The sequence below is a fragment of the Silene latifolia genome, chromosome 6 (assembly GCF_048544455.1).
Source record: "Silene latifolia isolate original U9 population chromosome 6, ASM4854445v1, whole genome shotgun sequence".
In the NCBI taxonomy this organism is placed as follows: Eukaryota; Viridiplantae; Streptophyta; class Magnoliopsida; order Caryophyllales; family Caryophyllaceae; genus Silene; species Silene latifolia.
Window position 1 is genome coordinate 38,935,557 of NC_133531.1, and position 12,050 is coordinate 38,947,606.

At 36.3% G+C, this 12,050-nt stretch overlaps 3 protein-coding genes and 1 pseudogene across 3 annotated transcripts; 2 read left to right on the top strand and 2 right to left on the bottom strand.

The window, feature by feature from the left end:
• Nucleotides 1–1,103: 1,103 nt before the first annotated feature.
• On the bottom strand, nucleotides 1,104–1,661 carry LOC141587993 (uncharacterized). The gene has a single exon (XM_074409453.1). The coding sequence runs from the start codon at nucleotides 1,659–1,661 to the stop codon at nucleotides 1,104–1,106; it is 558 nt and encodes a 185-aa protein (XP_074265554.1).
• Nucleotides 1,662–2,361: 700 nt separating this feature from the next.
• On the bottom strand, nucleotides 2,362–4,226 carry LOC141658721 (leucine-rich repeat extensin-like protein 7; annotated as a pseudogene).
• A 2,148-nt stretch (nucleotides 4,227–6,374) lies between these two features.
• LOC141587994 (B3 domain-containing protein REM16-like) lies at nucleotides 6,375–9,227 on the top strand. The gene is made up of 5 exons (XM_074409454.1): nucleotides 6,375–6,502; nucleotides 7,814–8,339; nucleotides 8,476–8,686; nucleotides 8,741–8,771; nucleotides 8,976–9,227. The coding sequence occupies exons 1-5, from the start codon at nucleotides 6,392–6,394 to the stop codon at nucleotides 9,225–9,227; spliced, it is 1,131 nt and encodes a 376-aa protein (XP_074265555.1). The 5' UTR covers nucleotides 6,375–6,391.
• Nucleotides 9,228–10,279: 1,052 nt separating this feature from the next.
• Nucleotides 10,280–11,469, top strand: LOC141586755 (uncharacterized). The gene is made up of 2 exons (XM_074408074.1): nucleotides 10,280–10,503; nucleotides 10,952–11,469. The coding sequence occupies exon 2, from the start codon at nucleotides 10,965–10,967 to the stop codon at nucleotides 11,334–11,336; it is 372 nt and encodes a 123-aa protein (XP_074264175.1). The 5' UTR covers nucleotides 10,280–10,503; nucleotides 10,952–10,964; the 3' UTR covers nucleotides 11,337–11,469.
• The last annotated feature ends 581 nt before the right edge of the window (nucleotides 11,470–12,050 follow it).

Genomic DNA, 12,050 nt, shown 5'->3' on the forward strand with positions numbered 1-12,050 from the left:
ATTAAGAAATAATATTTTAATCCTAATAGAAAAGTTGGAAAAAATATTTTTTAAAATAATAAGTGCACAAATATTAAATAGTAAGTTTCTAATTCTAATAGGAAAATTGTAAATTATTAATGATTTCCTAATTCTAATAGAAAAATTGTAAGTAATTAATTTTAAAATTTAATTAAGTGTTTTAAAAAAGTTGGAGACTACCACGTCGCTCGAAAAAAGCCTCAAATATATATTTATATTGATTGATTGATTCCTAAAAAATAAACGTATAAAAGTTGGAGGATGCTTATATGACATGACTATCTTGTACAACTAGTTCTTACTAGTGGACCGCTTGCATAACCTACATCATACAGATCATATGGCTTTATGGTTCAATTATCAGACTTAATTTGTAAACATAAACAATTTTGCAAACTTCTCACCATAGCTTGTACTCCCTCTCTCTGTTCCGGTCATTTGTTATCTTTCCTATTTTAAAAATGAATTTGATAAACAATTTAATCATTCACACTCAATCTGTTCCACTTGTCATTTAATAATTGACCCCCTCCCATTTTCTTAGTCTTTGTGCAAAAACCAAAGAATAACAATTCACCGGGAGAACGAGAATATTCGATAATTAATGTCAAGAGCGTTATTCATTTATACCCTTGGAGCTAGATCATGACATTACCTTTTTTTTCGTTGATTATGTTACTCTTATATTTTCGTAGTACAGTGTAAACATCTTCCTCCAACTCTTATTACCATATACGGGTAATTTAAATACCAATTATGTTAAGAGTCGTTAGAGATGAGCAAGAAACAATTCAAACAAATGAAGTCGATATAAATTAAAGAACGAATCATGCCGCAATAATTCAATTTTTTGTCCAACTATTAAACTTTAATACCTCTTAAATATAAGACCAACCAATTTGAACAAAGAAGGGATGAGACTATGAGAGTACATTTCTTGCTACCCACTCCCAGGAAACATGCTACACGCATAAGTCATAACAAATTAAAACAAGTACTGCTAGTAACTAGAAAATTCTATCCTTCTTGGAAAGGTAAAAACTATAAAGTAAAATTTAAAAAATAAAAACTAAAAACATAATTTACTGTAGACCGTTCCCAGCCGTTGAGATTGCCAAATCAGACCAACCAAAACAATCACCACCATCCATTCCATCTCCACCATTCCCCATCTGCCACGTACTCCCAACATCCTGCCCAAACCCGAACCCGAATCCGAATCCAGTCCCAACTCCATACCCGCCATTAAACCCAACATTATTATTACCCGTCGGATCACACGTCAGCAGTGACGTGAAGCTCCCCTCACTCAAGTTCAAGTCCACGTCACACGGTGGCTGAGGCGGCGGAGCTACAGCGGCGTAGACAGCGGAGGAGGAGGAGGAGGATGGCGTGGAGGAAGCGCGAGGGCGCTTGGAGTTCTTACGTGTACCGCCGCCAACAGGGACGTTACGGAGAGTACCGCCACGTGTCCAGTAACGGCGACATGATTTGCAGAAGTAACGGGGTTGTGAAAGGTTGTAGTTGTTGTAGTAACAGAACTTTGTGTTGGTTGATTCGCAGCGCGGACATGGTAGTTTCTCTGGTTGTTGTTCTGGTGGTTGTGAAAGCGGAACTACGTTTCCTGTTGGTTTTGACATCGTAAACACAGGGGTATAACTTAGAAAATCGAAGATGATGTGTGAAAGGAGGGTGAGTTAGGGTGGAAAGTGTGAGGGAGAATGAGGAAGGGAGGGGTTATAATGTGGATGGTGGATGTTGGTTATAAAGGGCCATAGGGGGTTGGGGTTTGTATAGGCGTATAGCTACTCTTCTTTTAAGACGAACATTTCCATCCCCGTCTTAATAATAAAACGAGTTAAATATTATCTTATATAAGAATATAGAATAAATTTTATGTTCTTTTTAATGTATTTTCTTTTGTTTTATTTTCAAATATGGATATATTTGATTCGTTTTAAGTTTAAGAAACATATATCCGTCTTTTGCGTACGTATTGTACTGCACTACTGTGCTGAGGTGTGGGGTTTAAGGAGTGGTTGAGTGTAATTATAAAAGAGGACAAGAAACTCAGGCGAGAATTTGTTGGGGTGCCCACATAATCGAGCATGGTACGCGGATTGGGGGCACATTATGGGACATTGTATGTTAACTACTTGGCGTTTCTTTTCTTCTTCTTTTTTGTTTTTTACTAGTTTTTGTTGGAAGCTTCATTCTTATGGATTTATGGTTGCCAAATCTTAGTACTAGGTTATGAGTTATGACTTAAAAGAATCACATCCAAATAAATAATTCAATGACAATAAAATAGATCGTAGATTCGTAAATACATGCCATGTATCAACGTATGTATAAGAGGTGATACATACAATAATTGAGTAAAATGATTTTATTAATTAGTTACAATTTACATTAAATTACATGATTAATAATTAAATTAATATCCTGGGAAAAAAGGTGGAGGTGGGGATGAATATTGGAAACCAAGATTTGGAGGGAGAGTTATATCTTCAAATTTTGGAGGTGGCGGTGGAGAATATACTGGAGGAGGTGGAGAGTGAACAGGTGGTGGTGGTGAGTAAACTGGTGGGGGTGGAGAATAAACGGGAGGTGGTGGTGGTGGAGATTGAACTGGTGGTGGAGGTGGAGGTGAAACCGGTGAGGGTGGAGGAGGTGAGTGGACTGGAGGTGGTGGAGAGTAAACGGTGGTGGTGGTGGTGGTGGAGAGTAGGAGGGTGGTGGAGGTGGTGGTGAATAGACAGGTGGAGGTGGGGGAGGAGAGTAGACTGGTGAAGGTGGTGGGGGAGAGTGAACGGGAGGTGGTGGCGGTGGAGGCGATTGTACAACTGGTGGTGGCGGTGGCGAATAGATTGGAGGAGGTGGAGAGTGTACAATTGGTGGAGGTGGTGGTGAATGAGTCGATGGTGTTTTAGCTTTAGGTATATTCGGTGATTGTCCTCCACATTTGGCTTTACTACAATCAATTGGTTTGTTCACCACAACTTTACATTCTTGTTGTGTTTTTTGGTTTGACATCTCCGGCAAACAATTTGACTCATCATCCAAAGATATCTCCTTCTTTCTTCTCTCACAACTAGGCGCCAATCCATTGAAGTAGTTGTCGTTGATTGTTAAACTCGTCAACTTAGATAAGTTACAAACTTCTTCAAGAATAAAACCTGTAAAGCTATTATGTGCGATATTAAGCTCCTCCAAACTCCAAAGACCTTTAAAACATTTGGGTATTGTGCCTTCAAATTTGTTTCCACTAACATCAAGTGCAGTTATGTTACGTAGTAGCCCGATTTCTGAAGGTAAACACCCACTTAAATCATTATTTGAAAAGGTAATCTCTTCTAAGTTGTGTTGCATATTTCCAATGCTAGATGGAATACAACCCTTAAATTTATTATTTGCCATGACCACAACGGACGCAGGAAGATTTCCAAAATTTTCAGGGATTGTTGATGTAAATCTATTGTTGTTCAATAGTAGCGCATCAAGCTTCATATCAAAAAGCTTTCTAGGAAGCTCGCCTTCAAATTCGTTGTAACGTAAATCGAGATATTTGATGGAGTCTAATTCTAACACCGCATCAGGAAAAGGACCAACTAGTCGATTGTTGCTTACATCCAACTCATATAGAAGCTTAAGCCTTTTGAAACTTTTTGGTATGATCCCACAAAATCGGTTTGAATTAAGATGAAAAACGGCGATATCAGTAAATAAGCCTAATTCAACGGGAAAGTAACCTGCTATATCCGCATGATTTAAGTCGATACCAGCCACGACATCAATGTTAGGATCATCTATAGCGGGTGCACAAAATACCCCGTTGTAAGAACAAACGTCACATCCAACCCAATTTCCAGTGGTGTTAAATGGGTCAGAGTGGATTGCTTTTTTCCAAGCTTGGAATGCGAAATATGATTTTTGAAGTCGGTCATTTTCAAATTTAAGGTTGGGATCTACCTCAATCTTTATATCCATTGGTAAATCCCCACCCATTGGAAGAGACAAAAGTTGTCGATGGGCGATTTGTGATGCTTGGGCATTAGTAAGTGCTAAAATTATTGAAGATGAAAGGTTAGAAATAAAGAAAATAGAAATAAGAAAGCAACAATCCAAGACCTTGGAAAAGGCCATGGTGGTCAAGGGTTGTTGCAAATGTACCTTGGTGATATTCCAAGGTTGCTTATGGCAACACAAGTATTGTAGCTTTGGTTTCTCAAACTATATAAAAGGAAGATTAGTTATTTAAGTCACTATTTTTAAGAGGATGAACAACATTTTCTCCACAAATTTAGTGAATTTACAAGTGTCTTTTTATCTTACGGTGAAGAAAACGCATTTGCCAATTTCGCTGAGTTTGTGTGTTAACGATTTTTTTGTCATAATGATATACATCCAAAAATGGCTGTGGATGCTAGTTTTCCAAATATAGAATAAATGAGTAGTTTCAAATAAATGCGAGATTATTTTAAACTACAAAAATGTATGATGATGAAGATTCATATGGATACTTTTATTTAGGCATTGAATTATAATTGTAATGTCCTATTTTAGATATACTGACAAAGTTTGATAATGACATGTTAAATAGCTTATTACAAAGATGAGATATAAATTCTTAAGGATAAGGTTCTATGCATCTAAAATGATATAGGTTTAACTATAAATAAAGTTATACAAGACATAAGGTAACAATATTTGATTAGGATGTTAATTATATAAATAAAACCTACCATAGCTAGCTTATCAATAATAAGGTTGGTCAGTTATTTATACTAATATTATACATGGACATCTATATACAATACTCGTCTTTGGTCATCACATAAATGTATCTCAAATATTACGGAGTAATTTGTAAGAGATATATCATCATCCTGAATTCCTATTTGAGCCGAGTATAATCTATTTTATATCCGGTTAATTGTGATGAACACTTCTCATCATAGTATTACGTTTATATAGCGCCATTTATGCAATTTGTTGTTACACCCATATTTACCTTATTTGCTTTTCTTTTTCTTACTAAATATTGGGGAGGCAGAGCTTAGTAGAGTATATGACTTGACCTTGACTCATTCTAGAAATTTAGTCGTTTGGTTCACTATTTAGGAATGGAATGGATTGGAATGAAAATCATAGGAGTATGAGGTTCTAATTCCAGACCTTTCAATGTTTGGTTCATCAGAAAAATAAACATAAATGAATGAAATTTGAATTCATGGGGAGGAGGTGGGTACGAGATTCCAAGGAGTTGGGGTGGAATTAGAATCATGATGAATTCTAACTCCATTCCAAAATGCCCAACCAAACACTACAATGACTAAAAATCTAGAATCAATTTCATTTCATTCCAAACCTCCAAACCAATTGAGATAGTGTAATTATTCTTAAGAAATCGATCCTTTATCTCAAACACATTAAATTTCTTATTTCCCCGGTCGATAACAAGTTACTTTCTCCATTTCTTCACGTTCTTGCCAGTTTCTAAAACTCATCTCATTTATTAAAAATGAAAAACAGTATCAAAAGGTAAACAATAAATGAAATGCCTAAAATAAAATAGGTAAATAAATGATCGGGACGGAGTGAGTATAATGACATAATCAGGGGCATTTTCAATTGGGGTTCATGGAGTTCTATTGAACCCCCATTGAAAAACGATAAGAACAATTTAGTGTAGTATTGTATTACTCCGTATTATTGGAAAAGTGGTGAAGTGGTAAAGCATGATTGTTTTTGTTTTGGAGGTCATGAGTTCCATGACTCCATTTTCCCTTGATTTTTCTTGCTTCTAAATCCCATGACTCCAAATTGCGAACTTCATTTTTCTTGCTTCTAAAATACTCCGTATGGGTTTTAAAATTTTCTATAGATTTTCTTTGTGATATTGACTTTCAATAATATTTTCCATTGTTAATTTCATCCTATTGTATTTTTTTTTTCAGAACTTACCTAAAAATTTAGAATAATCAATATTATAGCTACATTATGAATAAGAAAATTCCGATGTTAGTTTTTAAAAAATGTGTGTGAAATTGAACCCCATTGCACCGGTCCTAGAAACGCCACTAGACATATTGTAAGAGACTCACTTAGAATGTATAGAGTATAAAATAGTCGATCATGCTAATAAAATGTGCCAAGACTGCCAAACTATAGAGGTAACTAAGACTTACAGTAATTTCTAGTGAGAGTCTCTCTGTCATAGAAGAACAGTAAGAACTTTTTTGCTTCTCCATTATGTTTCTACTTTGCATTGCATTCATCACATACAATTATTATTGTTTTTACCAATTTTGATCTAATTAGTTATGTTAATAAATTGAAATTTCAGGAGATCCTTAGTTGTGAAAAAATGGAAAGACATTGTGAAGAATGTGTAACATGGGCACAAGAGATTTACTGGACACATTTTGAGTCCATGCATTTCATCCAAATGTTAGACAATGATTTCCACTCTCAACTTGTGAGCTACACCTTACCCTCTCTTTTTCTTCATTTGCATGTCACTTTTATTGAAAGAACTGTCCCGTGGATCTTAGGACGGAACCTCCTTGGACTTGTAAAGTGGACTTTTTCTCCTCTTGATAGTGCGGCTCAGGCCCATACGTATATAGTCATTTGGTTTTCTTGATCATAATCTCTTATATAAAAAGTACTAATAAATTTGAATTTTTGTTTATGCAACTCGATCATATTTATAATTTATACAGCTACTTTGATATGTAATTCCTTCATAATTTGTGTTGCATGCATGTCCTTAAGTAGCTGTTAACATTAATTAATTTGAAGATGTTGGAATACTTTAGATCGCCGAAATTTTAATGTCATATGTAGTTTAAGAGAAACATGAGGAATACCATCTTACACAAAGATATGATGATACAACAACATTACCCCTAGTGCCTCAATTGGGATATTCGCAGCCTTACCGTTGTGTTAGCAACACAAAGAGGCTGTTTTTCTTGTATTGGTGGCCTATTAAAGCAGAATTATTCCAAGGCGGCGAACCAATAACGCAATAGAGGAAACTAGAATACAAAAAAATTAGTACAACTAAAAACTTCAGTTTAGCCGCTTAGAGGGAGACCGCCTTTGCTAGCCCGTTCATGGTTAAGTATGGAGTTAGGCTCGTAGTAAAAAGGGAGATATAGATATGGTAGCTGAGTAGCTCTTACAAGTCAAACCTGAAACATGAGAAAACATAAAACTTGAGATTGAGACCCATTTTGGCTAAAATTTACCCCTTGATAATTAAATACTCCCTCCGATTCTTTGGAATTGCCTCGTTTGTTGAAAATAGTCCTCAAAATTCTTAAAGAGGGGCAATTCTAAAGAATCGGAGGGAGTAAGGATTAACAAACCTTGATGTGGAAACAATATTCTGATTATTGTGCTTGTTGACTGCCTACAAGTATTTGCCGCACTGCCGGGTAAAACAGAATTTTAGAATACTTCTCTGCAGCCTCTAATCAGTATTCAGGTGTGCAGGTGGCTGTCTATTACTCCCTAGCCTCTTCGTCCCATTCATTTGTTTACCTTTGATTAAAATATCCCTCACAAAGGACAAAAAAAAATGACCTGGGACGGAGGGAGTATATAAGCTCGTGAAAAGCTAACTTGAGAATTCTAGCTTCTTACTCCAATTATCTGAGATTCTAGTTTGTTACACCTGATGGCATTAGGTCCATTATTCAGGAACGGAAAATTTCGATCTTGTATTTTGAACAATGGTGTTGAATAGAAGGGACTCTTAACATTATTTATTGTTTTCTAGATGATCCCAAGAAAGTTCTCCGAGAATGCAAGAGGAAAACTACACGAGACTGTTACGTTAAAAGGCCCTAGTGGCACTGCAACCTGGCAAGTAAGCTTAATGGGATGTGGTGATGACCTTTTTTTCAAGGGCGGTTGGGGAGACTTTGTGAATGCTTTCTGTCTGGAAGAGAATGACATCCTGATCTTCAAGTACAAGACCGGTTCTTGCTTTGATGTTCTGATCTTTGATCGAAGGACTTTGTGCGAGAAAGAAACATCTTATTTCATCAGAAGATGTGACCACCTAAAACCTGCTAGTAAAAGTCAGGAACATAGATGCCTCGAGTGCCCGGAGGATGTTGTCGATGAATATTTTAGTGAAGATTTTGAGGCGGTGCCACCAAAGAAGCAAAAGATAGATCTTGATAATGATGAGATGAATGTTGCTTCCAAAAACAAAGTTCCTTTTGTGGATGGTGTTACTGCTGAAGTCACCCCAAGAAAAGAGCCCCACTTCTCTTGGGTACCAGTGAACCTTCCCTCTGGTATGCAATCAATTCTGCATAAATTACTAAGCTTTTGTCAACGCATTTGGACTTGAAAGTATATAGTTTAGGTAAAAATGTTTAGTATTTATGCTAATTGATGATGCTCATTTAATCTGTCTTGTTCCGTGATCAGTGGTGTCTGATCAGAAACAGAAACTACGGAAGAGAATGCCTGAAACTGATATCGAGAAATACCTATATGGAAGTTCTTCTGTTACCCAAGAAAGGATGAAAGAAGTGTTGAAAATGGCTAGGAAAGAGCTAACAGAAGACAGCTTTCTTCTTGTGATGCGAGCGACACATGTTTCCAGAAAGTTCTTCCTGGTACGCTTTTCAGTTGTCATGTACTGTATATAACATGTGGTAGATCATCTATGTTAAATTTTTATTTTCTGTAGAGCCAAAGATTCACTATTTTTTGGCTTTGAAGTAATTATGATCAACTTAAACAGACTAAGTCACTACACTGTTTGCACTTCTCATAATGCGACTTAGCAGTAGACCGACACTATATTGGATGCATACATCTGACCCCGTCTAGGCCCCTGGTCGCTACAGGAAGGAGCCTTTATCATCTGCAGTTAGTACTACTGTACTAGTAACGTTCCTAACTTTGTTATGCATATGACGCAGTCGCTACCAGCTGAGTGGACAGGCAAGCATCTCAAGTACAAAAAACAAACAATTAACCTCCGGGTTAATGATAAGAGCTGGAAGACCAGGATAGTATTCAGCTCTAAGGGGCGAGGTGGTCTTGGTTGTGGTTGGAAACAATTTGCTATGGACAATTGCTTGGAAGAGTTGGATGTCTTGGTGTTTAAACTAGCTAACCAAAATGACGAACCTGTTACACTCGATGTTGCCATATTCCGGATTGCTCAATAGTCGAAACAAAGAACACACAAGTCGCTTCACTGGAAAGCTTTCATCATGTATTCGGTCAGAAACAGGTTTTGTTGCTTTTGTGCATGTCATCTATCGGCTACGTCAGGGCAGGTTTTGATGTTTTTGTGGCACTTTTTTTTACAATCAGTTTAGCCCTGTATCTAACACCGGTATGTAGACGACGTTTGTAAAGTCTTAGCACTTTGGAGCAGCACCTAGCTGAGCCAAATATTGTAAACCTGGAACAAGTATTTTGCCATGGTTTGTGTATAGTGTCCAGTTGGTAAGACCTGGTCTTTGATACAATCTCAATTAGATCACTTTTTTTCCCTTTATCATTCATCGTTCATAAATTCTCCTAAGAAAACCATTTAGTGCAAGATCATTTTACAATTATTAAAGTAAAAATAGTAAAAAGAAAATTTATACTCCGTAATAAAATGGGAACACATGATATGAAATGGTTTTATTAATGAAAATGGTTACTGTTAACGATAGAATGCTAATTTTGAAAACGGTATCAAATGCATAATAAATTTAAGTCATGATTAAAATTAAAAAAGATACGAAAACACATATAACTTCATGGAAAAAAGTGATCTCTTAATAACTTATATATTATGATTCTTGTCAACAAAAAAATCATAATCATATATTAAGAGTTGTTCATGAGTCCTTTCGTTCATCAAGATCAACCTGTAAAAAAGTCTGATACAAAAATATATTTTCAAAATTAGACCAAATCCAATAGTAATAACCTAAACTCACATTTTAATTAATCACCTCTAACCGTAACTTGTCATTACACAATGAGAAGCAAGCCCCACCAAACAATGTTAAGCAAGTCTCTCTTGTGACGGACATATCGTTACAAGCTTGCGACGGGTCAAATATTATCCATGTGGATACATAACTAACATAAGATAAAATAGATTGCTAATCCCTAGGCATTCTGCTTTTGTCTTATCTACTTCACATTGGTATAACTTGACCCGTTGCAAACTTACGACAGACATACCCGTGACAAATGAGAATTGATTTGTGAACAATGTTATGGAACACACAAGACTCAAGAGGCTAATATGAAACGCTGAGGCTCATAAGAAAACCGGTTAATATCTCATCTTATGCGATTGATTATACGCCACCCAAATTGCACCTCATCTTATCCGAACTCCCTGCACCACTCTTTTACACTTCTCTACTTAGACTACTCCCTAACTTTTTCCTTTCCCTTTGCATCACTTCTCATTCTTCATCCAACAACTAAATTAAGGTAACACCTATTCATCTATTCCATTTTACAGTATTTTATCTTGTATTCTTTGGTTCTAAATTACCACAGAGTAAAGCAAAATAGGTCGCCACTCTTGTGTCTAATTCTTGATGCAATTTTCATTACGGGTCATCTAGGAATAGTTTTAATATTGTTGTTTACAGAGTTAAGGCTGCGTACATCCAACCTCTCATTACCCACTTATATGCATTAGTCCTTTAGACAATGAATAAGTCTTCTTTGAGACGGTCTCAACATAATGAGAAAATGTCAACATTTCTTAATATAAAGTGACCAATTAATAGTAAAATGTTATAACTAAAATTGCACTTTTTAACATAAAATTGATGGTAACATTTTATGTATAATGATTATATTTTTGTTAGTCTGAAACAAGAATTTGGCGTAGACAATTGGGTAATGGGTAATGCTTGTTTATTTTGTGCAGGGAGTAGTTCAAAATGGCAACATCAGCAACAATGTCAACAGCAACAATTCCAGCAACAGTGAGTTTCTCAAGCAGCAAAGTCCAGAACAGGAAGAGCAAGGTTGTGTTCATGAATGGGCTGAACTCATACGGAGGACTAAAGGCGCAAAACACCATAGCAAGTCTAGGGCTTCCGGTGGCAACAGAGCAATGCTTTGCCAATTTTGTTAACACATTAAGGAGTATTAACAAGTCAGGAGGTGCAGGAGGAGCTCTAACATCAAAGTGTAATGCTGCAGCTGAGATATTCAGGATTGCTGCAATTATGAATGGCCTTACTCTTGTTGGTGTTGCTGTTGGTTTTGTGCTTCTTAGGATTGAGGCCTCTGTTGAGGAATCTGAGTGATTTCATTCTTTTGGGCCTTTATATATTATTTGGGTTGTAGTTATGCTATGTTTTTGGGCCTTTGTATCTCTTGTATGGCTGGATAAACAACTTGAATTTGCAAATTGAATCATATACATTAAATCCTTGTTCATATTTGTTGTTGTTGTTGTTGTATTTCAAGCTTAATCCATGCTTTACTTTTGTCATTCATGTCTTATCTCATTACTGTATGTGTTTAAGGTGTATCTTATAGTTAATGAGATTGCACGATAGGTCTGGGTCGGGTACAAGATTTGTCAATATATGTAGATGTATCAGTGGCGGAGTCAAGATTTTGACGCTTGGGGCGAGAAATTTCAATGAGACAAAATGTTAAATGTAATAGGGTAAATTAGGAAAAAAAAAAAAAAAGGAAATTTCAGTTCAAAGTTCTAATTTTTTTTATTGTTAAGCGGAGTGATAACCCTTGGTAACCCCCTTTTAGCTCCGCCATTGCCCAACCTAATAATCTTACTAAGCTGATATATATCCATTTTAAATTTTAAAAAAGACTAATTGTAGTTACCTATTATGACCGGAAATATCACAGAGCTGATTTTCAACTTACCACACCACACCAATATCACTAGTACAAAGCCCACGCTGGGGAAATTGTGAGTTGCCAGCCCATTAATAATTGTCTGAAGGCCCAAGTATGGATATCCCCAGCCCCAGGTGATCACCTTATAGTCT